General features: G+C 39.7%; 1 protein-coding gene across 3 annotated transcripts in view; it reads right to left on the reverse strand.

The window, feature by feature from the left end:
* Positions 1–3940: 3940 nt before the first annotated feature.
* The window catches only part of SMAD2 (SMAD family member 2), a 40316-nt gene continuing 16644 nt past the window's right edge, over positions 3941–27612 (reverse strand). The window contains exons 2-11 of one of the 3 annotated variants that reach the window (XM_009278436.2): positions 19564–19653; positions 18223–18416; positions 17577–17711; positions 14371–14445; positions 12998–13051; positions 11708–11920; positions 9811–9948; positions 9493–9637; positions 5461–5934; positions 3941–5384 (exon numbers count right to left, since the gene is read on the reverse strand). In XM_009278436.2, coding sequence (XP_009276711.1) covers positions 5811–5934; positions 9493–9637; positions 9811–9948; positions 11708–11920; positions 12998–13051; positions 14371–14445; positions 17577–17711; positions 18223–18416; positions 19564–19653 — 1168 coding nt within the window. In that variant the 3' untranslated portion in view covers positions 3941–5384; positions 5461–5810. Of the gene's footprint in view, positions 5385–5460; positions 5935–9492; positions 9638–9810; positions 9949–11707; positions 11921–12997; positions 13052–14370; positions 14446–17576; positions 17712–18222; positions 18417–19563; positions 19654–27612 lie in introns of those variants that run through there. The other 2 variants (XM_019471848.1, XM_019471849.1) reach the window with 2 other exon arrangements.

Genomic DNA, 27612 nt, shown 5'->3' on the forward strand with positions numbered 1-27612 from the left:
CGATAGTACACAGTCCTTTCTCCACGCGGCGTTACTCGGATTTCCACCGGCTCACAAATCTCGGCACTGCCCGTGCCACTGTTTCGTGGCAAGATAAATTTTACTCATCTCGGAGCTTCAGTAGGATCAAGTCTTGCTCCTCTCCTGAGAAGCCTGCCCCTCCTACCTGAGGCTGCTTGCTTTTTTTTTTTTTTAACCACAGGCTCCATCAGTGATCCCACAGGAAAAAAATACGCCAACACCCAGCTGTGAAAGCCCTGGAGAGTCCATGCTGAATAACCCCCACCCAAATCTCAACAGCTTAAGCGCATCTTTGTCTCAGCTTCACTTTGTGAATCCTACAGATCAACTCTTCAAGGACGTGCAACACAAACAGAAGAGACAGGACTTCTGAAGCGTTTCTAAACCCATTATGCGTTAGTTTTATTTCAAAGTAATTCATGAATCTAGACAACCTAAGCTTACCTGTATACTATTCCCTGTCCAACTGTTTTGTATCTCTTAAGCGTTTGGAGCATATCACAATTAACCCTTGGGAGTCTGCAATTCCCTGGTCCGGAGTACGGCTCTACAGCTTGACCTCCCTCAACTCCGCCTTCCTTGTAAACCGGCTGCGTGCTCGAGGCTCCAGCCTCCCTGCCTCACTACTCCTTGACCAAAGGTGACCAACCGCCAAGACCGCTCCTTTCAAAGATCAAGTAAGAACTGATGGACAGCGCCCACCCCTTTACCCGAAGATAGGCTGCAACTGCTGGCACAACCTAAGTTCAATGGTTTTCTACGCTTGGTGCCACAACAGTTGGTCTTGGAATTTTACTTCAAAATGAAAAGGCAAGTAAGGCAGACTTTAAAGCAAAAGGTAAGTTTTAAAATCAAACGGAATTTGCAGCCTCAGGTACACACTGCTCATAAGCTCAATTAATTCATGAGGCATACATAATTTTTTTTTACGATACCTTACTACAGCTTTAGACGAGCAAAATAGCTAGATGCTGCTAACGCAGAAAAATCAAGAGTGACAGAAGCTTTGTTTCAACTTTCACTGTCACAAATTAAAAGGAAAAAAAAACCACCAGTAGGGCTGGAGCATATATGTCCATTGCCACTTTGGATCCTATTCCAAACCAAGCAACTGGGGCTTTACTGAATCCATTCTGACTAGGTCTTCCACATGGGGGAAAAGGAGCAAGAGCATCGAGGTCTGACATCTTTACAGATCCATTATTTGTCATTCATTTTTCTTCTGCCAACTAACTAGATTTAATCCCGATTACAGTTAATGAAACAACAGCTAATGTAACATCAAAGCCTGTTCTCAGCTTTGAAGCCTTGATTCTAGTTTTCGTAGCTGTGACAATCTAGTACTAGAAACTTACTCCACAAACTGTGCTTTCCCAAGAGAAGAAACAGTGACCTTACTTGGAGAATTTTTTACAGAAGAGAGATGGAAGAGAGGACCAACATGACTGAAGGTTATTTTTAAATGGCCTCCTTTAATACGGGTCGTGATGGTTATTTACTAGCCAAGCTTAACTGGTCAGGAAAACACACATTTCATTAATACTTTCTGAATAGTAATAAACTTTCAGACCAGCTGCAATTTCATTCCCTGAGCAGGTCCTTCTGGAAGCACTTTCTAATACAGCTGGCACGTTACTTGCGATATGTGTCATTCTTCTAACCAAGACAGTACCTCACTGACTCTTCAGAGCTAGTATTGAAGCTTCAGCGTCCCCAAAATCAGGTTATAGTCAAACTTGTTTTGGTAAAAGGAACACTGCTTCATGCTCAAGTAAAACACTGTGTGGGTGGAGTATAGTGAAATCCTGTATTTCACAATATTTTAACTCAAAACCCAGCTGCAGTAAAATTTCAGTTTGCAATGCTAAAAAAAAAAAAAAGCCGTAACCACAATGAAGTATGACAAGTTTGAAGGTTAAAACAAAACACTCACAGTTCCCTGTGCCAACAATTTAGAGCTGCAGATGATTATCAAACCCCCAAACGTCACACCCTCCCACTTCAACACGAAAAGTCAAGTTGGAAACATAAAAATAAAAAGCTTACTGAAGTACGGTAGTTGTGATTTCTGGTTTTTACTGTGTACATTAGTTTAAAGCTATTATTCTTAAACGTCTAAGCTGACTACTTTGACAGCACCCAAGAACTTTTTAAGGCAGATATTCATACTTCCTTTATGCATTTGTATCGGGCGCCTCAGCCAACAGCCTCTACCAGAGAGCAATTCAGAGCCCCAAATTCAGACTATACCTCTCCCTGCTGATTATACAGCGAGTCTGAAGTTAAACTATTTACACTGTCTGCCTGCAATCAGTCTCAAGGAGGTTAAGTTCTGATTAGCACAACGTCCTGAATAAGAACAAGAAAACACCTCAGCTCTCACCACATTCTAGATTTGTGTAACAGCACCTGGAAGCCAAAGGGCTCCGTGCAAGACGCTAAAGTAACAGCAGAGAACTCCTGTTGCAGAGCGCTTGCCCACCTAGCTAGGAGACATGCACAAAGGAAGGGGGAAATGCACAGAGGCCATGGTCTGCTATCAATTCTCACAGTTTAAAGGTGCGAGACTCCAAGCATTGGACATTGTTCTCGAAGCCCCAGCCCTGGCACTGGAAGAACTTCTACATGAAACTGGGTTTTACCCTGGGGGGGGTGGGGGGGGAATTCTGAAATGTCGGCTCAGTGCATCCAAGCTGCTAAAAAGCAACTCGGAAATAATTTTTAGGTTCAGTTTACATCAACTACCTAATTTTTGATTCCTTGGCTTTGGCAGTGCTATGAAAATCAAGCTCAGACAGGGCTGGTGACAAGAGAGAGATCAGAACCCAGACACGGTACCCCAGTCCAAACTTAAGGCAACAGTTCTATACGGAGTTTTTCCAGCTTCACAATACAGATAAGCAGCTGGCTACCCATACTTAAAGTATCTCCAGCTGAGTGCTCCCTGCTTGGTAGGTATTTTATTTAACAAGACAGCCTCATTGAAAAAAAATAATTCACTTTTCATTTGTACTTTGGACAGCAGTACTTTGACTGGCAGAAGAGAAGAGGGATGAAGTCACATTCCTTACGTACCACAGGCATTCCACATTAAGATGCTTGAGCAGGCACTTGTCAGATTTTGAGGAAGAGCAGAACAGCAGTGGGATAAATCAGAAGGGCACTGGATTAAGAAACAGGAGTAGGTTAAAATTACTCAGGAACTGCCAAAGGCATTTAAATGAAATACAGGCAAGCAAACATTTCGAATGCAGATAAGTTCCCTTGTTCCACTAAGCTGTGGCTGAAGCGGTAATGGCAGGAGAGAATTATTTTAGCGGTACTAACAGAAGTCAAAAGAAGTGACTTCTGCACAGACTGAGATGGCCTTGCACGCAGGCAGCACCACAGGTCCACAGATAATGCCTGCAGCGTCCTCGCACGCTACTTGGAAGCGCGCACCAAAAAAGGGTACAGTCAAGGTTATTACAATGTTCAAGGCAAAGCAAGTAATATCGCCGTAACTGAAAGAACACATACAGAAATCCGCAGTAAGGAGACTACAGAATTAGGTCACCCAACTGATTCAAGCTGCAACCTGCTCATAAACGCAATGGAGTCTTTTCACCCAGACAAGTCGCTCTTATCTAACTGTTTCACAGGTGAAAGTAAACATCTGAGCTAGTAGGATGTAATTTGATTATGGTAGGAAAAAGCAACTGATTTAATAAACTCGATCTGGAGTAGAAGCCTGTATCATTAAACACACACAGATCCAGAACCTCCACGGTAGCTGTGTAAGAAGTGATTTTTAACATCTAAACTACACCTTTCCAGCCACAACATGCAGGACACTTGCTGTTTATTTGGGTGGGTTAGAATGATTCCTAACCTTCAACAGAAGATACGTACAGCAATTAATAAAAAAAACCAGCCATCATGAGAATTAAAACTTTTATTAGTGTATTCACATATTAGGCAAATGCAACACGCATGAAGCTTATTTCTTAGGTTCACAAGTTCTACCAATACATTAGTCTACTGGTAAAACTAGCACAAACTGGTAACTGCTTTGCCAATTTTTTTAAAGGTGTCCGGCCCACTTTTTCAAGGCTTGATTTTTGGTATTGCTTCTATGCCCTAGTCATTACGGCATAAAAATATCCATCACGATCATCAATTCAGTCAACTGATTAAAAGCTGTAACACTGGCCACATTTTTGTTCTCAAAGCTAAGTTATCACTAGCTGTACTTACAAAGTACAGTACTAGTGTAATGGATGAAACAATGGGAAAAACAGACAAAGGCAATCCTGCTACTGCCACGATAACAGAAGAATGACAGACAGCTAGATCACAAGATTGTTAGTAAGATGTATATTTTTCAAGTCAGAATAACCCTTCTATACAGTTTCCCAACCCTTCCCCAACCCAGACTTATTTGTAGAATATATTTCAGAATATTTTTAATATGGTGCAGCTGTAGTGTCCAAGGGTTCACAATAACATGCACTGTCACGAAGAACCTAGAAGTCCTCCTTCGCTGGTCATACCTCAGCAACCACTATCCTAGAGGTTTTGCAGAAGCAACTACTTTTAATAACAAGGCCCATTATGACATAATGAATGCGTATGATCTGGTATGTAAGTAAGCTATACAAAGCCACTCAGATCAGAAATTTAAATTCTGTTACTGAAATATGTTAAGAAGCTGCATCTATTTAAAACCTATACGAAAGAGTCTAGTTTACCCTGGGAAAGGATTTTTCAAGGTATTTGGCTCCAAAAACTAAAACCCATGATTTTTAGCGACATCTGTTTAATGAAAAAAATACAGATGTAAGGGGTAAGCCAATAACCTTGTGTACTGAAAGCCAGTATCCAATGCTACAGTAAATTCTCATTCTATGAGAAAAAACACTGATTTCAATGATTCAAAGTACAAAAAAGTCCCAAATTACATCTGTGCCAGCAAAACTGCTTGCAACAGATGCATCAGCTCAGATGGGTAGGGAAAAGTAGACTCCTAGTGTGATGGATACTCGGAATTTATAATATGAATTCATTTTAGGCCCCATTAAGCATATAAAGTGTCTTAAGATTTCACAGATGAATCTCGAGACATTTCTTTCCCTTCCAATGGAGGGATTTTCTTTTTCTTTAAGAAGGCAGCAAAAAGTTAAGCTTTTCTACAAGGAAAGTCTGCTTTTTATGTTTAGGACAACTCGAAAACCTGCTTATATAAAAAAATATAAAAGAATAAAGGAGTAGAGTCTTGGAATTTTATGAGAGATTTGCCCCAATCAAAAAAACAAACGACTATTTATGGGAACTAAAATGTAGAACAGCACAATACTGTGATATTTGAGATCATGATACATTACCTGTACATATACTTAGCTATTCATGTTATTGATGTAGAACAACAATACTGTGATATTTGAGATCATGATACATTACCTGTACATATACTTAGCTATTCATGTTATTGATAAACCATTAGGACACTCAATTATATACCCAATAAAAACACCATTAAGAGTCTTTAGAACTGTCCCTTCTTCTTTCTGAAGAAGGCATTTCTATACACTAAATTTTCATCTAGTATCAGAGTATAGGAAACAGAATCCACAAGGTGCTTTAATTGATGAGACCTCAAGTGCTGTTTTTCTTTTTTTTTTTTTTAAAAACCTTTTTGGATAGTAAACAGTTCATGGGGACCACACACAAATACTACGACAGACGAGCTGTTATATTAAGTCTGTTGATTGGACTCGATATTTAGCCCACTGGTAACGGAGGAAGGAGTTTTACGACATGCTGGAGCAGCGTACTGAAGGGGAGCCCATCTGAGTCAATACTTTGTCCAACCATTGTAGAGGTCCATTCAGATGAAGTTCAATCCAGCAAGGAGTGCTTGTTACTGTTTGCCGCCTAGAAAATAAAGAGTAATAGCAAAGTCAGAAAGCAGCTTCGGCTGCCATAAAGTTCTCCATCACATCTACTACACAGAAAGATAAAAATCTGCAACCATTACCATAACTGTTACTAAGCTTTTTTCAGACATCTTTGAAGAAGGAAAAAAAAAAGGCAACAAAAAACCCCCAAACACCCCATATCTATAACACACATCAATAATTACATGCTTGTCCATAATACATCGAGAATATTCTCCTCTGGAGAATGAGATAAGGACTGCAGCATTTGCTTCAAGTGCCACACCAAAAGCCTTACTTCTAAGAAGAAATTCAAACCTGAAGATTGTCCAACCAATGTGGTGTTCACATCAGATAGCTGCGTGCAGCTGTATCTCAACCTTCAAAGAGTCCTCATGCATAACCGGGTTTGAATTTTGCAGACAACTACTGAGAAATACGGAATAGAAACACCTGGCTCTGCACTGTCAGCAGGGCCAAGCAGCACGATACTATTGCAATCATAAGGTCTGGCTTTTTGGAGCAATTGACAAGAAATGTAGAAGGAAACTGCTAGATGTTGTCAGAAACACTACGTCAAAACAGTGTGTGGTTACACTGTGCTAACTGATGCTATCTCGAAGGAACACCAAACTTTATCTCCGATTTCCTGTAATCTTACACTTCTGCATGTGTTTTGTACTGTAACATCCTCACACAAACAAGTTAAGTAAAAATTGTGTTTCCCTTGTCTTCTATATAAACTTGCCTATAATTTTCCACAATAGAAGCCCTTCATTAAACACCATATAGAAAGGCTCAGTAAAGCTGAAGGATTTACAACCGTAAAAGCTTCATTCACTCTCCCATATATCTTTGTTTCAGAGACCTGTTACTCAAAAATCTTCCTTCTCATCTCCAAAGTGAAGAAATCAGTATTGGACATACTCTGCCTGAGAAATCCTGTTATTTCACTGTACCCACTCCAGGCATGGGAGTTTTCCCAAACTAGACTGGCAAGACTACTGTTGCCAAGCCAGTTTTTCCTAGTAATTTCTAGCTATCCCAAAGTCAAAGCAAGGAGGCATTAAGATTCAAAGGCAGCAGATCAGTCAGACACAAACCCAGCCCCTTCATTTTTACTGTCGGCACTGCAACCCTTCGCTTCAAGGAAATCTGTTTATATAAACAGAGGAACTGAAAAGGCAGAAAGATTAAGCCAGTGAGAGGATGGATTTCAAAAGTTGTCTGTGGTTTCACATTTTCTAGGAGAAGAAAGTGGCTGGGGTCTGTGCTCTCTCAGCACTCTCAAAAACATTGTTATCTTAGCCCTGAATGCCTATGCCAAAACAAAGTGATCCAATAAAAGAACAATCTAAACCACAGGAAATATAATTCCATTTAGTCTTGAATCCTCTCCCAAAGAAGGAAATTCATTATTCCACCGCTGTCAACTCCCCTACAATGTGTTCCACAACACACTTCCTCAAAATTTTATAACTGGTTCTGTTCAACAGCCCTGGCTTTGCACTACACTGGCAAAAGCTGATAAAATAGTGACAGTCACTTAGCAGCTGTCTCAAAGCTAAAACTCAGCCTCTTCTAGCCATGGATTTCCAGCTCATGTATCACTAAGTCTCTTTGCTGTAATTGCCTTTACTTAACTTTCTTCGGAAGATGATCCTAGCCCTGGAGAGTTCCTGTGTTAACGTGAACTCTTGATTGCCGATCTGAACTTCTACCACCATCCTCAATTCAAGCCAACGTGTATCGAGCAAAAAGCTCTAAGCTGTTTTGTCTACCAAGCTTATAAAATCTACCACCTTGCCATATCTACACCTTTATGCACATATGCCATAAGCCTAAAATGTCAGTAATGCCTTGGCTTTACCAAAGCCTGTTCCATGAGAAATGTGTTTTTGACGCAATAATGAAGCACTGAAGTTTTAACAAGAATGATGGATTTTACCCTGCTTCCTGGTCTATTTTGACAACTCAGGCTACATTCATTTAAATTCAAGGTTGTGCTTGCAGGAGCAACCTCTTCTTGCTTTAATCACAACTGCAGCGTAACTTACAAGTTTTGTGCATCAATAATTTATTAGCACCATCTTAAACAGAGATGCAAAGAAACTAGTTCAGCATTATGTCAGTAATCAGTTTCTGTGCTGTTCTGGCAGGGTTTCCACTGGAGCTTTTTCAACCCTGTGATCTCTGAAGGGTTTATCGACTACTAACAACCAACGTTCTCTCTCCTTAGAAATAACTTTACCAAAAGCCTCCCCACTGTTTTAACCCAGCACTTACAATCCATTCACTTCAAGTTGTCTCCATATAATCTGACTGATTAAGCCTTTCTTCTGTTCTGATTTGAATGTTGTATTTAATTATGCGTAAGTGTATACATACGCCTTTTGAGCCAAATCCAACAGTTCTTTAAACTTGAGCCAGATTCTTTCTTGTGTACCTCTTGCTAACAAAGAGGTACCAATTTATTCCATTACTCAAATTTCTCATTTCATCTAATTAGGCTTTTACAAAATTGGCTTCATTTAGCCGAGAAGCCTCCCCCACGTACTGACGCTGCTATCTGCATGTATATATTTCAAGGGCAGATAAAAGAATCGAAACTCCAGGATTTACAGTGGAACCTATATGCCATTATTCAACTTCAGAAACGATATGGATTTTAAAAAATCATTATGTATTGAAATAGGGTATTGATATGTCATTGATATGTTCATTTTTCAGCGGACAATTTCTAGAGAGGTTTAAGGGATTTGTTGAAAACCACATCTCTAGGTCTCCAAAATAATGAAATCTTTAATACTGCTCAGTTAGAAGTCAATGCCTTTTCTTCCCCAATTCCCATACTACATTAAAAACAGGCACAGTCCTCAACTATAGTTCTTAGTTTATGCTAATAGAGAATATAATTGGAATCTATTCAGAAGCAGATAAAAAAATATTTTTTCCACTCAAAAAATGGTTTTAGCAGTTTTACTGCATAAACACAGTCATCTTACTCCTGCAAAGCTTTAGCAGCTACAAGTTCCAACATATTTGCCATCCCTTAAATATGTGTTCTCCAGCTGTTTTATTCTGCAGAATGCACCCCAAGTGACTCCAATTCTTTCTGTCAGGTACCATCAGCTGCATCCCGCACCACAACCTAACAAACTCATACTCCATATAGAACAGGACACAGACCAAAACGACCGTACGTCTAAAACGGCGAATAACCTCACAGCACAAACTCTGAGACTTCTAGATGTTGTCAGTGGTTTCACCACAATACACAAGCAAGCAGGACTGAGCGAGGAAATGGAACTTTGACGACATTCCTTGCTCAACAGCTGACTTCAATGCAATACTAAAATCAGTTCACTGGTCTTTATGACTTAGCAGCTCCATAGCTGAGGGGGGGGGAAGGAAAATATCGGTTCAACTTGCAGTCAGCATATCTACAATAGCAGTAAGAAGCCTGTACATATGGCTTTCAAGCCAGACAGAAATAGTGTATTAGTGAAAGAAGAAAAATTAACTTTAAATTTAAAAGCAAAGGTTTTTTCCTTACCTGTATTCAGCTCCCCATCCTTTAACAAAACTCATTCTTATGGTACACATTCTAGTAAGCTGATAAACTGCTTCGAAACCCTGATTCACAGATTGAGCCAGAAGAGCAGCAAATTCTTGGTTATTAAAGATTTTTAGATTGCATCCTATAAAACAAAAAAAAAATTCAAAAGGGTACAATCAATGAATACTTGTGTTTGCTACACAGAAGCCCAAAACTATGAAGAAACCCCTTCTAGGTATCAAAAGGAAAGCAAATGTCATCCAGTGAATACATTCACTAGATATGTTTGCGTGAGACCTTTGGTAGGCTACTAACCTGGTGGAATTTTACACACAGTTGCAGGATGCCAGCCGTATCTTTGATTACAGTTGGGGCTCTGAACAAAAATCGCACTATCGCTTAGGCACTCAGCAAAAACTTCTCCGCCAATGTAATAGAGACGTACTCCTCTTCCTGTAGCAAAATTCAAAGGAACTCTAGTTATGACATGACCCAAGCAGATTAACAAACAAGGGAGTATTTTGTTTCAGAGAAGGCCAAGGTTTTTCTTTACAACAGAAATCAATTATCTACAGGACCACACTGCTGGGCTGACAGCTGTAGCAGGAGCAGAACACAATTAACTTGCATTTTTCTCCCACGAACACACAATATTTGAAGGAGAAGCAGAATAATCTTCTGTCAAGAGCGAGACAGAATTTTCTACAAGCCAACGGCTTGTAACCAAAGCCAAGTTAGGAAGCAGTGTACATTACCTTTTTCACTTAAAGAAATACCCAAACCGAAATAAAAAGATTACATTCAACAGAATTAAAACTTGTGCCAATATAAAGTGTTGTCTGTGAAGTGGCAAAAAAGGAAAACACAAGCATACCACTTCAACACTCTCCGCTTACATGCACCCACACTATTTCACAACCCACTGCATAACCCTTCTCTGTACTACTTTGACAAAACCAACAGGACTTCACTTAGCCCTATTACAAAAAAACACCCCTAAGAAATCCTGCTGCTCACTTTTAAATTGTGATCTTGTTCTCTCTCTCTGAGTGGAAAAAAATCTGTATGGGTTATTTCTAGCACAAGTAAGAGAAGTAACATACAATTGATCTCCCAAAGAAAACTATTTATAATTAACAGGTCCTTTAAAGACGATAGTTTCTCTTCCCCTTTTTCTTTAAAATTATTGTTCAAGCAAAATGAGAGCTGCTCTATAAAAAAAGTGAGAGCTCCTTAACACTTTTGCTTTTCCTCATCACTGACCATTTTGATCAGTCAGCACAGGCATAGCCTGGGTTTCTGCACATCTAAAATTTTATTAGACAAGCATTTGGATTTGGCATAGAGGTAGTCAGAAGGTTCTACTAAAGAGGTTGAACTTTTTCTACTAAACAAAAAAAACTCGTGAATATTGCTAAATAAAAGAATCCAGGGGAAAAAAAAAGAAAAAAGTAGTTTATTGAAAAACTTAAAGCCAAGATGCTGCATTGTGGAAAACAATACTCTCTACTAACCACTACAAAGAAAATCTTGATCATGTCGAAACAGCGTGTTATCTCAATGGCAGCTTTTCCCATTTCAGAAAAGAATTTAAGAAGTACTACCAATGTCCATTCTGCATTTTGTAAATTAGAATAAACTAAGCAACACGTTAATATTTTGTAATTAAAGCTTAAATTTCCATGATAAGCAAGTCTGACTATAAATGCTACCCAGGGCAGAGTGGTCCAAGGAGGAACCTGAAAGCCAAGAACCTGCCCCTCAGGATGCTTCGGTGCGTCACCTTTTTCCAGAAGGCAGAGAACAGCAACATGAGCAACAGAAATCCCATACAGTTGAGCGGCTTCCTCCTGTGCCGCTCTCAGCCTGACAGCTGTGTGACTGCTGCTGCCACCGACTCAGTGACTACGGATTGAGGAAAGGCAGCTCCTTTCAGCTCCAGCCATCACTACATCTCTTCCCAATTGCAGCTGGCTGTGGCAGCAGAAGCTGCTACGTTTCTCCCTGATTTCAGAAGCGGTGACCCGTGTGTCTTTCCACACAGCAAGAGAGACCAAGCTCTCCTTGGCAAGCCTCGAGAGAGAAGCTCAATGGCTGGCTGCACAAGAGTGAAAGGATCCCAACACACAGATCTGGCCATCCTACCTGGATCATTCCAGATAATTTAACGGCTAAAATGAAATTATGTAGTTAAAAGATGAGAGATTTTTACCTATGTGTCGCCTTGTCATTTCCACTGTAGCATTTCTGTTTACATTGGAAAGCAGACCTAGACAAAACCGTTCTGAATTTGATGGATCTGTAAAGCCATCTACGGTCAGAGAAGGCTGTGATGCATGGAAGGTTTCTCCCACTCTTTGATTCAATTCATAATATGCTATTGAACACCAAAACGCAGGCTCCGAGTAAGTAACTGGTTGCAAGTCTAAAAAGAAATTTAAAAAACACAGAATTTGAGGCTGAAAAGAAATCTATCTGCCCTGCTATTCATCTCTTCCAGAAACGACAGCGGTAGTCTCAAACTACTCAAATTATATTTTGCTTGCTGCCATTTTTACCTACCCCAGTAAACAGAATGGAATTCAATATTCCACACAAGGGAAGGAGGAGGGGAAGAAGGGGTGATCTAATCGGACCACAGCTCATGTAATTCAGTACTTGCATTTTTCTTGGTAAAATGATTAAGCTAATGTTGCTGTCAGTGCCAGACGTTGAGACATTTCTGTTGCCTTTCTATAACTTGCAAACATTTTGGCACCGTTAAAGAAAAGATTAAACTATCAAACACTGAACCACACAAAGGCAAAAAATATTATGAAAATGATGTTCCCTTGTATTACACTATATCATACACCGCCTCTTTATCTAAAGGCAGCTCTACGCTCCTTTTACTCTCCCCTACTAGAGCTCAGTATCTTCCCCGTGCACCTTCAGCTTTTCCTGCGCTGCTTCCCCTTTTTACCTACCCTACTTACTCACTCAGCATTCCGAACAGCATTTTCCTGTCACATCCTGTCACCATTCCTTAAATAAACCCAAGGGAATCTGATCTTCCTGAGGCATTTATACAGACACACAGCAATGGCACCTGATCAAAGCAGGTGGGCAACTAATGCGGGAACAGCAACTGTGTTGTGGGCGCAGGTGAAACAGTACATGAGAAGAGCAGCAGAACACACACACAAGGGAGACAGAAAGTCTGGGCACCACTATGGATAGGCTAATGTCCTTTAAACTATTTATTTAATAAATGCTATTCCTGCACACACACAACTATATTATTCTTTCTCTTTGCTAGAAGCTCAACAGTTACAGAAATAGAGGCGTTATTAACAAGTTATTAACCCAGCTCTATCATGTTTATCATCAGGAAGCCAACCCAATAGTCTCCTCCTAATACAGCTCTTACTTTTTTAAAGTACATTTTCATTTTTAAGGTAATTATATATATAAAGAAGAGTCATCACACACAGAGAAACAATTAAAAGTATTTCCGGCTTACCCAAGCTATGATTAACTGGGGAGAGAGTACTAGGAGACAGCTCTGCTGGAGATCCTGTTGAAGCAATACAGATTGTTTCAGAGCAAACGATTCTTGTTATTTCAGAAGGGTAGGTATGACCATTATCTAGATATAGTTTTACATTAAAAGTCTTTGGAATAAGAAACCTCAGAAATCCTACAACCAGTTTTCCAGCATGTCACATGATTATTCTGGATTAAGATTATTCTGAATTAAGATTACATTTAATTTTCCAGACTCCTGGGAACCTACCCCTCCTTGCAAAGACTCGATTAACATCTTAGTGTTGTATTTGGGAGAGCTCTCACTTCATGCACACCCTGTGAACTTAACTTTATTTATGCACTTCTCTAGGGAGAAGGTAGTGAATTCTTCCCAAATTCAGTGAAAAAAAGCTAAGAAAAAGCGGACAAGACAATCAAGATATTACCTCTCTATTCTCAAAGGAGAGGGTTTATCTCTAGAAAAGAACAAGCTGGATTTCCTCATTTGAGGAAATTATTCTTTCCTGGAAGGAGGAAGGAAAAAACTCAGAAAAACATGAACTCTCCAACACAATTTGTGCACTAGTAGGCAAAATACAGAGAGGCTTCGCGCAGAAACATTCCTACAATGACTGCTCACATCAGGCTTTTTTAATTAAGGTACCTATTGTCACATAGTGGGAAAATATTGCAGTTCTTACAGAAACTAGTGCAGTTGATTCCAATTAACTGGAAAAAGGTTGCTAACATTAGCTAACCAAGCACACACACAAGTCTGCCAGCACATAGCAGGAGGTTCTTATCCAGCACATGAACTGTGCTTTGTCCAAGTCTAAGGCCAACCAGATTATCTGGAAACCCTTTCATACAAAGGCACAAATGCTTAATGTTTCTACTACTCTTTCAATAGAGCCTTCCATACAAGAATCAATTTGAAACATGGCAGAAATGGTAAGGTGGTCAGAGTTAAGAGACAAGTTCTCAAAATGCAGCATTTCTTTTAACTTGCTTAGGCCAAACAGACATTTTGCTTCAATGAACCTGTTTCCAGAAAGTAAAGTCAGGGGAAGTTGAAACCAGTCAACTATTAAAATCTTTTTTATGGCTTTCTGATGAAGACTTAGACCTGTATGCTTTTATTACGAAACAAATGACAGGTACTTAACATGGCACAGAATGTTTTAAAAGCATTCCCCTAGCAAAAAATTATTTCCTTCACAAAACACTGAAAGTGATATTTTAAACAGAAAACATCAGGTTGTACAGAGGGCTACTGCCATCATCGTTTGGGCTGAATTCATGCCACTATGCAGAGGGATCACAACTAGTATTCCCAAGTCTTGAGAGGAGTGAAAAAATAAATGTTACCTGTATCCATGCTTTGGTTCAACTGCTGGTCACTCGTTTCTCCATCTTCACTGATATATCCTGGAGGTGGTGTTTCTGTCAAAAAAAAAATCCACCTATTGGTTCAATGACTGAGGAAATTTGTAAGATTTAGCATTTGGGGTTTTTGTCCTCAAGTCTTCACGAGGTTCATATGATACCTGAATACTGAATTAGAATTTAATTTTACTGTCCCTTTTTCCTTCCAGTGGGACCTCAAATGCATTACCTGCCTTATTGTCTACATAAAATGTATCCTCTCTTGTATGGCAGTCAATTGCTCAAATATGTTCTATAATTAACATATAATCCTTGTTTGTTCCATTTAATACAAGATACTTTCATGTCAATGAGTAACAATTTTGCAATTGTGATCAACAGCTTTCACATTTAGTAGAATTACAAATGAAAAAACCATCTGGTGACTTCTACAAAAAAAGTGAGCTGTCTTTATGTAGTATAACCATCAGATCAGATACCCTCCCACGCCTTATAGAAGTTGCTAGATTTAAAGTTCAGTCCCCAAATCCATTTTTCTTCAGTACCCAACAGTTGATTTTACTCATTAATGATAACCATATTATCTAACTAGTTACGCTGCACAAGCTCTGTTATTATTATTACTTCTAAGCTCTATTAGAACGATCATCTATTCTTTTAACTAGCTTTCTATAAAGATGGAGTTTCCCAGACCAAAGTAAACTCAGTAACAAGTTTGAAGCATTCTGATACTAGAAACTAATTTGTCTAATTCCACAGAAATGTCTTCAAAACCCAGGAGAGTATGGTTGTTCCTTTTCTCCATTCAAAATGTACTTTGTAATCCAGATAATGAGTTAACCAACCGCCCTTCAGGAAATAATTTCCTTTGAACTGGGCAAATGTCTTTTCCTATATATTAAAGGCAAAACCTGGATTTCTTTAGCCAAAGTGTTTGAAGCTATCTCTACAATCGCCTTAGAATTGTCTCAGAGACATCTGAGAGATTAAACACATTTAATTACATTATTACCAAACAGCAGAAATTTAAAGATAAAGCCTTTTGCTTAAGAATTGAAATCAAATGTCATGTCTGAAATTTGCAGCAATATAGTAAGATCAGAAGGAAGTCAGTGAGGGGAAACTAGATCAAGTCAGCTGATTGAATAAAAAAATGAACAAAAAGAATTGTATCTTTGGTTCATTCTGCAAAACTAGTGTGCTAAATATAGATGCGACAAAATTCAAGTGAGAATTTAAAGGGAAGATTAAGGGAAATCTTTATTAGCAACAAGTATGACGACAAAAATCATACTTGTTTTGAACATTTTAATAGAATTCATTGTGATAAAGTGGACTCCACCCATCTCCAAATCATTTGTTATAGTTAAGCCCACAGCCATGGTAAAAGGTCAATAACCATTTCCAATCCAACCCATGCCTCCTGTTTCCAGTTGCTAATCTAGGCTCTTTGGCACAGATTATTTTCCATATCCAGTCTCTGTCTGAACAGAGAAGGTTTCCTCCACCTAGTACTATTAATACAGTTTTAGGGTCAGAGGTTGAGCACCACCACAGCTGGAAATAAATGCCCAAGCGTGGCATTAAAAATTCTTAGCAGAGCTTGAATGCTGCCAGAAGTTTGGACAATGCAGCTCAGCACATCCGTAACCTGAAAGGGAACATACAGCCCCGCAGGCCATCCTGCACCTTCACGATCACCATCTTCCCAGCTGTAGGTGAATGGTTTCTCTCTGTAGACCAAGTACTGCGACGGTATTGTGGTGCAAAACTAGCACGGTTGTTAGTCTGGCCTACCACTAAAGAAAAGGGTTCTCTGAAGCAGGCTGTCAAGACATACAAAACTTATCAGAACCTAGCTAAGTATTCAAGATTAAGTTAGCAAGGTCAAATAAAGTAAGATGCCATGATATGAATACAACAGGAGGGTGTCAGTGACAAAGAGAAGGAGGCAAGATGTGGTTAGCTGCATAAACATTTGAATATCATGCGAATACCCACGATCACCTTGAACAGACTTCCTGCAAATAACTACCTAGAGTTGCTTTAGCTCATTTCCATAGCACTGGATTTTCAAATGGTGGCTTTCCAGTAAGTTGTCTGCAAATGCTATCAAAAGCCCTCAGACTGAGTCAAAAAAGTATACGTAAGTTAAGAAAGCAGCACCAACTTCTAGCACCTTAAATTGCTTTTAAAGATCCGCTGTCCCTAGGTGGCAACAAATGTGGCACAAATTAAACAGATGAGATCAAATTCATTGAAATTTTTTTGGTGCCGTTTCAATTCTTGGATACATTGAAAGAAAACACAAGCAACATCCTGTTTAAGACATGTAGATACAATTTGTACATTGCACATATTTGAGTTTCAAGAAAGTCCTCTCATTCCTCGTGAGAGTCCAGATCTGAATTTTCAGCTTGTTCGTAACATAGCTGCATTAAACATTTATGAGAGAACTTCAGCTTTGCTTGGTTTTACACTCCAGGCAACTTCCTGAAGAGATAGGAAACAGGAAGTTGGGGCAGGAAACAAAAGGTCACTGATTTTATGTTTCAGTAAGGGTACAGGCTTTCGGGTGCGCTGTAGCACATTAGTCTTGGTATTTGTTTTGGGGTGGGGAAGAGGCAAAGGGGGGGAGGAGGAATTCTTTAAGAGTTCAATATTGTTAGGCTGTTCTTTCATACTAAAAAGACAAAACTGTATGCACACAATAGTAACAAATACACAAAGCAGACCTTCATTGGTTGTGAACTACAGATCAAAACGCTTTTTAAGTCACTGTTTTGCAACTTAAAGTTTTCTCCACATACTACACATGGTGAGACTGAGAAGCAGTTTACTACTCAATCTCCAATAAACAGCATTTGGCAACCCCTATATGTTTGTAAAAGAGGCTTAAAGCATAAGGTGAAGGCCTACTTTGTACTCATTAGCATTTTGAATCTTAAATAAGCTATTGAAACCAAGTAAGCTGTTGTGAAACCACAGCAATGTGGTTTCACACAGGATCGTGTTCTGCAAACAACAGTGTTCAGGTATTTCCATTGGAATTAATACACAAAATCAACTAGTTTTAATTTATTGGTGCATCTTCCAATTAATTTGATTGCTTAGGAGGATGAAATTACCATCTTTGTTCCAGTGGCACAATGTTAAGTGTACTGTTTATGGTGGGAGTTAAGAAATACCTGGTATGTAATTGCTCTGTGGTTCAATTCCAGCTGGAAAGTTAGTGTTTTCAGGAATGGAATGGGTATAGTCATCGAGGGGCGGAAGCTCCGTTAGAATCTCAGTGTGCCGTGGCACTAGTACGGGAGGCAAGACTGGAAAAGCAAAATTTAAAGCGTTAGTAAGACCCTCAAAATACACACTTCTGTGAGCTAAAAGAAAAAAGACAAATCTAAAGTATCTAACAATTTCTTCAGATGTTTTGAAATTTTCTGACTCTCAGCACTGTGAATACTGCAATTGTACTGCTAGTTACCGGAAGAAACAGATTCCTGAGGTGCCTCTTGAGTAAGACTATTCCACATTAGCAAAGGTAAGTCATCTCTATTCTCCTTGTCATGCCGGACCGTGCTTAGCCAGCTGGAAACTGCTAGTGGTACTGGAAGTGTTTATTGAGTTATCCAACACATTTGTAAAGGAAAAGATTTTTTCAGTACCTTTACCATTAAAAACTTCCAGGGGATGGTATTCTCAAAAGCTGTATCTCTAATCATCTTGTACTTCTGGCAAGAGAAAGCATCATCTTTCTCTGTTTTTCATTTAAAACGTTATGCTGAACAAGTACGTACAGATGCTGCTATAGAAAGTCAGAAGCAGTCTTCCTACCTGGTGTCTCCACTCTCTGGTAGTGGTAAGGGTTTACACATACTTCATCCTTTTTAAGATTAAAAGCATATTCACAGTTTTCAATTGCTTTAAGTTCATGGTGACTGTGAAGATCTGGCCAGCGCCACAAACGACAGTAAATAACATGCGGTAATCCTTTACGATGAGATACCTGTAGACGGCCATCGAGAGATCTATATGGGAAAGATGTTGAGAAGCATTTACAGACTGCATGCTGTCTCTTAATCGCTCAAGCAACAGTGTACACACATGGGATGGGTAGTTTATTCTCAGAATTCAGTGGATTGACACTGTTAGTGACATTTATACTCTTGTTAAAAGGCTTCAAATGTGATAAAAACGATGGTATCGAGCAGCGTCTTAAGTTATTTTTGAGCTGCTCAAATTATTGCCAGTGAATTTAGAGTTCATTAAAAGCCACTTTACCTCCAACCAAGTATTTAGGGTGATTGCTTCATATGCTTTTTTTTTTAAATGCAGAAGACAGTTGTTAAGAAAAAAAAAAGTCACACACTTAATAGTCCCTTCCACTGCTAAACCTCAAGGCTTTGCTGTGGCATGGATACTTTATGGCTTTAAGCACAAGAATTCCCACAGGACTGCAAATAAGCCTATAAGCAGTCAGCTGCCCAAGTGATCCACACGGCAGTATAACTGTAATGCAAAAAGCATGAATGCACATCTTGTAAGGGCTGTACAGTTTATCTTCGTGACTTCATCTGCCTTGCTACCAGCTGAAAACGTTTTGCTAGTTTTAAGACAGGCTGCATATGCTTACACAAATGCAGATGTTCATGATTGTTATGGGATGGGAGACAAACCTCAATACACAAATCAAGTAATATGACATGAAAAAATAAAGACCCTGTTTAGAATTTGCCCACCATTAACTACTGAAGAATTTACAAACAATTCTTTAGTAGCTCGTATCTGAGCCAATTAGCAAGATTTAACTGAAAGCTTGTGGCGTACAAAGCAGTTTAAACACTTTGTAAGATTAGGTCTAAGGAATTAAGTATCCCAACTTTGTTAATATAAATACCAAATCACATTAGAGCTTGCATTTAACAAGTCTTCCCATTCTTTCAATGGCACTGGCGTGAAAAAGGAATATTCCAGAATTAGAGTTTCATTGGTCAAAACATCAGCTGAGAACACTTGGATTTCTACACTGGCAAGCAAATATTTTAAAATGCTGTACCATGAGAGGCCTAGGAAGCATTTTAGTCTATTTTACAGCTAAAGCATCCCATTACAGACCCTCCAAAGCCAATCCCTCCCACAAGATTTCTATGATGCGAGAGAGGGCAGAATATTCACCTGGTTTGTTCAGAGAAGCTGTAAAGGCCTGTTGTATCCCACTGATCTATCGTGTTTGGTGTACTCAGTCCCCAAATTTCAGAGCAAGTGCTGTGCATAAATTGAAAACAAAAACAAAAAATTGATATGAATATGGAACATGGTTATTCAAAACACCATGATGTCAAACATGGAAAAATGTACAGAATACTTCCTTTCACATAGAAGATAGAGCATTGTTAGACTTGCATTTAAACTGACATCTCATGCTATATTTTCTATATGAAGGAGGCTATCAAAATGGAACACGTGATTCAAGGTAAATGGTAATGTTTTTAAAAGGTGAACAAGTTCTCTGGTTTTAAGTAGTCAATACAGTTGTAATGTTCCTTAAAACAGGCAAAACTTCCTCAGCCTAGCTCTTAACAAAATTCAGTTTTAAAGGGTAGTTTCTGGATTGGGTTTTTTGTTTTTGTTTGTTTTTAAACATAAGCTTCCTTAAGACTTCAAACAAAGGCCATGTGTATCTGAAACCGAACATCACAACCTAACTTTCAGGTACCACCACTTCAGCATTGATCTCTTTCTCCATGCATATACTAATTTGCTGCTTTTCCCAAAACAGGACAACAGGACTCTGAAGAAAAGCGCGTTGTAACCGATACTTCTGTTTTCTGTACTATCCTTGATTAAAAGACTGAATACTCTTTTCCACTGCATACAAAACACAGAATGTTTAACACAGTTTCACAGTACAGTATTTTAAGCCTTAACTATAGAATAACAAAACTTTAATTGCTAAATCAAGCAGGAGGAAAGGAAAGACAACTATTTCTTTACTGTTGTGATCTTGTCATTGAACCAATTTGGTGAAGAAAAAGGAGCCTCCATTGATAAGCACGAACTAAAAGCAGCAGCAGATTTAAGTAAAGCAAGAAACCAGCATGGGCTTGTAAACGGGCAGCGCGTTTTCAGAATCATAAATCAAGCTCAGCTCTATCACAGCTCTGTGACCACTGAAAACTGACGGTTTATTTTACATAAGTAACACACAACTAGACTTCGCACCTCAGAAATGAAGAGAATTTGGTTGATGAGCAACTTAAAACTCCACTCCCTAATTACAAAGCCTGAAGTTTGACTGGCTGCTACATTACCTTTAAAGTTAATAGCCTCTGAAAAGCTGCAACAGAAAGAATCCAAGTTCACCAAACTCCTGGTTTTAAATACAGGCTTTGCTATTTAAATTTAAGCTATTAAGCTTAGCTGATACACTCCCAAGCTTGGATTGAGTGTTCAAGGAAAGAAAAGTGAAGCAGGTATTTTTATTTCTTGCCCCTACACAGGGAAAATTCATTAGTGTTATGAAACAAAAGAGCAGACAGCACAGCACTGTACTTAAAACCACTTTCAGGGCTGACAACCACCTCAATTCCACGGTGACTTTAATAAAACATGTGTGGGCTACTGACAGAGGGAACGAATGGTTCTCGTCCCCTTCTTGCTTTGTCCCACATGCCTCATTTCTAATGCCATTCCAGGGAGGCTGAAATGTCCATGCAATTGAGCAGCAACCCAAATCAACGAACTGGCTATCTGACCACAGAACATGTGGCTGAAAATTAATGTTTTGAGTTACTTTTCAGCCAGATCAGTTCTTCTATTCACTGTGGAGCTACACAAGCACTACGAAGGAGGAGCGAGAGTGTAATTTTGGGCAGCAGCCTGCATTTATCACAAATAAAACCGTTGAATAAAATATGGCCTTTGACATTTTACGGATTATGGACACAAGTAAAATCTTGTACTAGATGACTTTTTGTCTAGTAGAGAGCAGCAGAGCCACACGCAAAGGCCCATTCTCTGACATACATCCCGCTCTTCAAAAGAGCCAACTGTCCTGAAGAAGTTATATCCATCTCAGACACAGGCAGCATCACACATCTCCAGAAACAGAGCGGGCAGAAGAGGGATACTGACCATCACGGCATCAGTAAAGCCTGCAACCTCTCTTTTTCATATTCCGAAGACGCCTCCAGGATGGTGGGCTGCCAGAAGCTGCGTAAGGATTGAAATAGTTGCCCTGAAAACACACAGGCAGCCTGTGGGACATCAGGGAGCATCCCTGCGCCATACTGTGTCCTTGAATATGCACCACTACTGCTGGTAAGACAGATCATCACGCACATTAAAATTAGAAGAACAATCAGCAGACACAAAGCCTGCTGCATATTAATTGACACAGTCAGCTCTGACAGCTTACTACCTTTGAGCAATGGATCCTTTATACAAAGCAGTGCTCCAAAGCTGATGCTGTCACACAGATTACACGGTCCCAAAACTGTGGGGTGCATCACTGGTGTAAATGTGACATGCCACACAGTTGCTACGCAAGACTTAAGACAGCTTAAAGTAAAATTTTATAGCCCTTGATAAAGCACGATGAACAGGAACAGTATTTTATATTGCTAACCTCTTCTCTCTATAAATATTCAAACTATCAAAGCTGACAGCATATTCCATAACCTACGGAAAGACAAACAGTATCCTGAAGTGACTGTGTGACGGAGCCATAGCTTGCAATGAAACTCAGGACACCATGGAGGGAGGGCAGGCCAGGAGGTACAGAAAAAGTGATCAGTTAGAGCAAAACTTCTCCAATATTCAGCAGCTTACATGACATGCTGTCTTCTAGGATGTACGTATGCTTACAGCTGGGATTAATATCAATGTTTTACTGGCTCATCTACACTAGGACTATACTCCAGTTCCAATAATCCACAATCAAACACTGAAGGGCCTGCAGGAAATCATCCTGTATGATCAATAAAGTCAGCTCAACACAGCTTTTGCTGTTCACTGGAAGAAACATCTGAGGAAATAAAGTGGTCTCCCCACTCTCCCGCTCACATAAAAGATCCACTGCCTAAAAGATGCAAGACCGTCCCCCCACCACGTCACCCAGACAGTAAACTTAATATTCACGCACACGCATCCCAAATCAGAATGAAATTCCTCACAACCATAAAAAGCATACTTCATACACGGCACTTCCATGAAAGGCCACAGTACGTTCCTTCATACGCAAGCAATACCATGACGGAGGGCAGACACTCCTGCTCAACCCAGAAAGGTAGTGCCTGGAAAGAAGGTGACTGCATTCTGAAAGATATTTAAACAACCACTAAATCCATCTAAAAGGGAGACAAGAGGTACAGATTTTTCAGTAGTACAGAATTACTGCCCCAAAATAAATAGGAGGCATTCTCTCCTAAACCTACCTTTCTGAAGCATCCCAAATCCCTTGTGATGTCAAGAGTCCTTCTATGCCTTAGTCCATAAAGAATTTGGAAGAATCAAGGACTAACATCTGTACTCATAAGTTAAGTCCTGTCTGGAAACATTCCCAGGCCCTGGAACATGATCATGTATGCTAGAAAGCAGCTAGGACATTCCCCAGCACTGGGCCGTGCCAATTACTGCTCTCCCACACAATTCCCAGGTTTGTGAGTCGCACACCATCGGGACCACTGGCACTGGGCAGTTCAGATGCAGCCACCCTGCCCTGGTAGCTAAGAGTTTAAGAGTATGGACGAGGCAGTCCTGAGCCAGTTGGCCACGGTGCCTGGGAACATTCCCAGGCACGTTTAATTTATGAGGAGGGAGGCAGCCAAGACATATCACCATTTCACCTTTAGAAAGCAGACTGCCCTCAAACCCAAGTCTAGAAGCACACTTTGGGCTTCATGTTTTACCAAACAGGGGTTTTTGGTTTTGAACTCACTGTATACTGCAGCACTGTATATCCTCCATCACTGTTTCCAAAATATAATTTGGCTCCTGCATCCAAGCTGTACTTAAATCTTTCCTGTGTAGACAGCACTTAAATATACTCCAAAATACAAGCTTACAGCTAATATACTTTCTCCCACCAGAGCAGACACTTTCATTACAAGGAACATTTTCATTGCTGTTCTCAAAACAATTTGTCTGTTGACAGAAACGAGGTCAACTATACAAAAGCTAATATTTTTATCTTTTCAACACTAGCTTAGATTAGCAAATCACCATGTTCTGTGGCCTCTAGCACTCCCAGAGCAAGCTTGCCTGAATACTAGATTGCTGCTTTTGCAGACCCCACAAAATAAGTGAATTTATTATAAGGGACTTCAGGGATATAAAGCACCAAATTGGCTCAGTTTCCCAGGTGTTTTGAAGTTCTAACAGAAGAAAACCATTTCCTAGAGAAAGAAGAAATGCTCAAAGGATACTTGCAAGGAATAACAACTACTCTTTGAGATCCAGGGATTTTTAGGGAAAAGTCAAAGTCTAGCAGACATCTGGTTAAGCTGCACTAAACCTGGGACAACTCCTGCAATTCCTATCTCGGGACTGACCAGAGGACCGATGTGGTGAAGAAAGGGTCAGACAAGTTATTCCTGGGTGGAATCAAAGCTACTTCCATCAAAGCCTTTCCCTAAGTGGAAAGGGTTGCAAGAGTTGGCATTTCAACCTGACTTTTCATCTGCTTATAAGGAGCAGCATCTCAGATGATATTGTACAATTCTGGCAAGAAGAATCTTTAATGTGGCTATCAGCATGCAACAGCACACAGTATGCCTTCACTTCTTCCATTTCATCATTTCCTTTAACAGGAAAGTCTGAGTTCCAAAAAACCCTACTCTGGGCAAGAAATTACCTAAACAGCAAAGAGCTGTAGCAATGCTTCACAATTTTGAGACAAAAAGTGCCAAAACTGCCTTTCTTTAGTAAGACAGAAAATACTGACACACACAAGAAAAATGTGGACACAGGAAAAACCTATATATCAAAGACAACCAAAAAGTATTTGTATTGCCTAGTCTACGTGTCACGGGTGATGTTGCCAATCAGCACCAACAGTGCAAACTATCTTACTGGAATAGTAGTATCTGTAAGTCTACTACAAAACTGGACTATCAAATCTCTGTTCAAATACAGAGGAATTCTTGATCTGCCCCATGAAGAATGAACATGGACAAACGTGGTTTGTGCCACTCTCGTAAGTAAGCAATACGACTGCTTGCTTTAATGTATTATATACCTATTGGAGGAATCAAAGTCCATATCAAAATCCCTAATAACCACATATGAACTACATGGGATGAAACAGTCTAAAGTAACACACTATAGTCACACTCAAGAGTCCAAAAATACAGATGGACATCATCTCAACTGGAACACGCTGCCCAAAAATAGATTCTTATATTTGCAATACGATTAGGTGGCAAAGGACGCTGACCCATGTAGGTGAAAAAAGGAACAGGATAAGGCTGAACAGGATAAGATAACCATTGCCAACCAGCATATTAATGTTAGTCTGTGACAGTACGACCTCATCTTAGCGAATACAGAAAACCATTTGCATCCTGGCTTGCAGCGGCACTAATTCTGAATTAGAAACTTCAGCAGTTGGAGCTGCAGCTACACAGAACAATCCACAGTCCCCTCACTAATGTCCAGATGCCAACTAATAAAGCCACCTCAGGTTGGTACTCAACCTAGGCCACTTAATTAGGTTCAGTTTCTCAGCACAGTTAAAAGCCAGATGTACTGATTTGTAGATCCAAGCAAGTATGTGCAAGTACTGTCCAAACAGTCATGACCACAGCATCAAACTAGTGCCTACGCATGGCACGGCACTGCACACACTCCAAGACACCCCTGTACTTTCCCCAAGCGCATTTGCAAAATAGAAGATACAGACAGGGATAAAGGTGGTAGGTCTCGTCAATAATACTCCAGTTTTACAGAGATGCTGTTTTATTTGAGGCTATAGTTGAAAGAACCCGAAGCCAGCAGAGTTTTAAATAGTACCCTACGTGCACTAAAACTGTCACACACACACTTAGGCTGGTACCTGTATATTCCAGGCTGTTGCTACTATGAATTTATTACCAGTTTTTACTGAGACACAGAATGAACAAAGCAACTATCCTACCACTAACACTATTTACAGTATTGGCAATGCTGCATGCTCTAGGTACTTTTTGTACTAAATAAAGTGCTTGCAACAAGTACAATATCAGATGAAAGCAGACAGAACCACTTCAAAGATATTTACATACAAAGTACCAGAAACTTTATACAGAAGGTGTTAAATATCATCACAATTCATATATAACTACAATTCCACTTTCTTCTTCAAAGTCTTGCAAAGAAGTGGAACACCTCTAAAGGAGCTAAAAGGCACAGAGGTCAGTTGGCAGCCTCCTCTTTACCTGAAGTGGTAGCACTAGAAAGACAACAAATAAAACCTGAAATGCAAATCGCATTACGCTAGTCAAAGCCCATATTATACAGGAGTCATTATAGAATGGTCTTGGACATTTAACTTGCTTATTTGTGAAGTATTACACTAGCCCCTAACATTCTTCCGGAATCTTTCAGAATCTACAGCCACTAACAAGTCTGCAAGTCCACGTTCAAGGCAATCTTCTCCATTTGTCTTTCTTCTACATCTTACAATCACGAGCCTTTCTTCCACTGAATCTGATTTGTTTGTCCCTACCTTTTCTGAGGCATTTGCAGTGCTGGAGCTGTGACTGAAATGAAAAATAATTTCAGTAAACTGTGATAGTACCCCATCTATCTGTTTTAAAATGGGAGATGAGAATGAAAGTTAGTTTTCAAATTCTAGAATTCTCATGCAAAATCTTCCCTACCGATGTGAAACTGACATTTGTTTTCACTCACGTTTTCGCTCAAAGACTGAACAAGAAAAATGCAATAACAACAGAAAAGAATATAGTGTTTTCACTTGAACTAGAAAAGTTACTTCGCACACAAACACTTTTACACCAGCCTAATATTTACAGGATTTACTACCTTGACTGAGATTTTGTCAAGGGGGCAGAGAAGAGTTGCACAATTTGCTTCAAGAGCTACACCAAGCTATCCAAAAATGGAGTTACAGCAGTAAGAAATGGTCACTAGATTTATGGAATTCCATTTTCTCATAACAAATGGGCAAATGACATTGCTTTAACATTGCTCATGACTGCTTCTGTAAAAGTTGCCTGAGAAAACAGGTTATAGTCTATAGATTGAAGATCAGTACCTTGCATACTAACTTTTTCTGTGTTTGTTTTAAATCTTACTATGTAAGATCTTAGATCCAAGACTTTATACAGCAACATACTGAGCAGGAAACCAAGGCAGGAACACTGCTATATTGACTTGGGCTCTGGTTCCTCACTGGTGTAGCTGGACTGAGGTTCACTCCTGTGACGACAGTCCATTACTCCACTGATACTAACTTTGAGAAAAGGATTGACTGATGGATTAAAGAAGAGAGTCCTTCCTCTCATACCAGTTATCTTCCTCCTGACGCAACTGGGGCTCAAGAACCTGTAAAGCTGGGAGGGACACGTACCAAACCTTTGGAACTACCTCAGAGAGGGTCTCGAAGACAACAGTAACAGGAAAGACTGATTTGAAAGGCTTAGGTGTAATACAGATGAATCAAAGTCAGCAACTGAAGAAGTTCGTTGGCTTACATATAGTATTGTATTCAGCACAGACGACAGTTCCTACCAAATCTGCCTGATCATGGTTTCCTTAATTCTGGGTTTCAAATGAAAATATGTGTAGCTGCTTTTATTGTCTGACTTGACAGTCCTTTCTATATACTGGCAATTAGCATTTCTCCCTACTACAGCCTAAAATGTCTACGTACCAGCCAGCAGCAATCCTAATTATGCTACCTGTCTTTGCAAACAGCACCTCAGCTAGCTGTATAGCCAGTTGGCTGAACAAAAGCTTCCTGTAAAATGTAGTATGGCTGACCTAAGTATCTCAACTACTAAATGTAGGGTGCTCATGGTTTCTTTTTCCCATGCTGGGGGGGCCAGGGAAAAGGTTATTTGCACTATGCTCACTTGGAAAACATGAGAGATCTGCAATAACAATGCAAATGCTAACTTACTTTCATGAGCTATCTACCCTACTCCTCTTTTAATCCTACATCATTGGTCAGAATTGACCAATCTTTTTGCTTGCATCTCCATCATCCCATATTACGGTGACAAA

The sequence above is a fragment of the Aptenodytes forsteri genome, unplaced genomic scaffold (genome assembly GCF_000699145.1).
Source record: "Aptenodytes forsteri isolate BGI_AS27 unplaced genomic scaffold, ASM69914v1 Scaffold178, whole genome shotgun sequence".
Lineage (NCBI taxonomy): Eukaryota > Metazoa > Chordata > Aves > Sphenisciformes > Spheniscidae > Aptenodytes > Aptenodytes forsteri.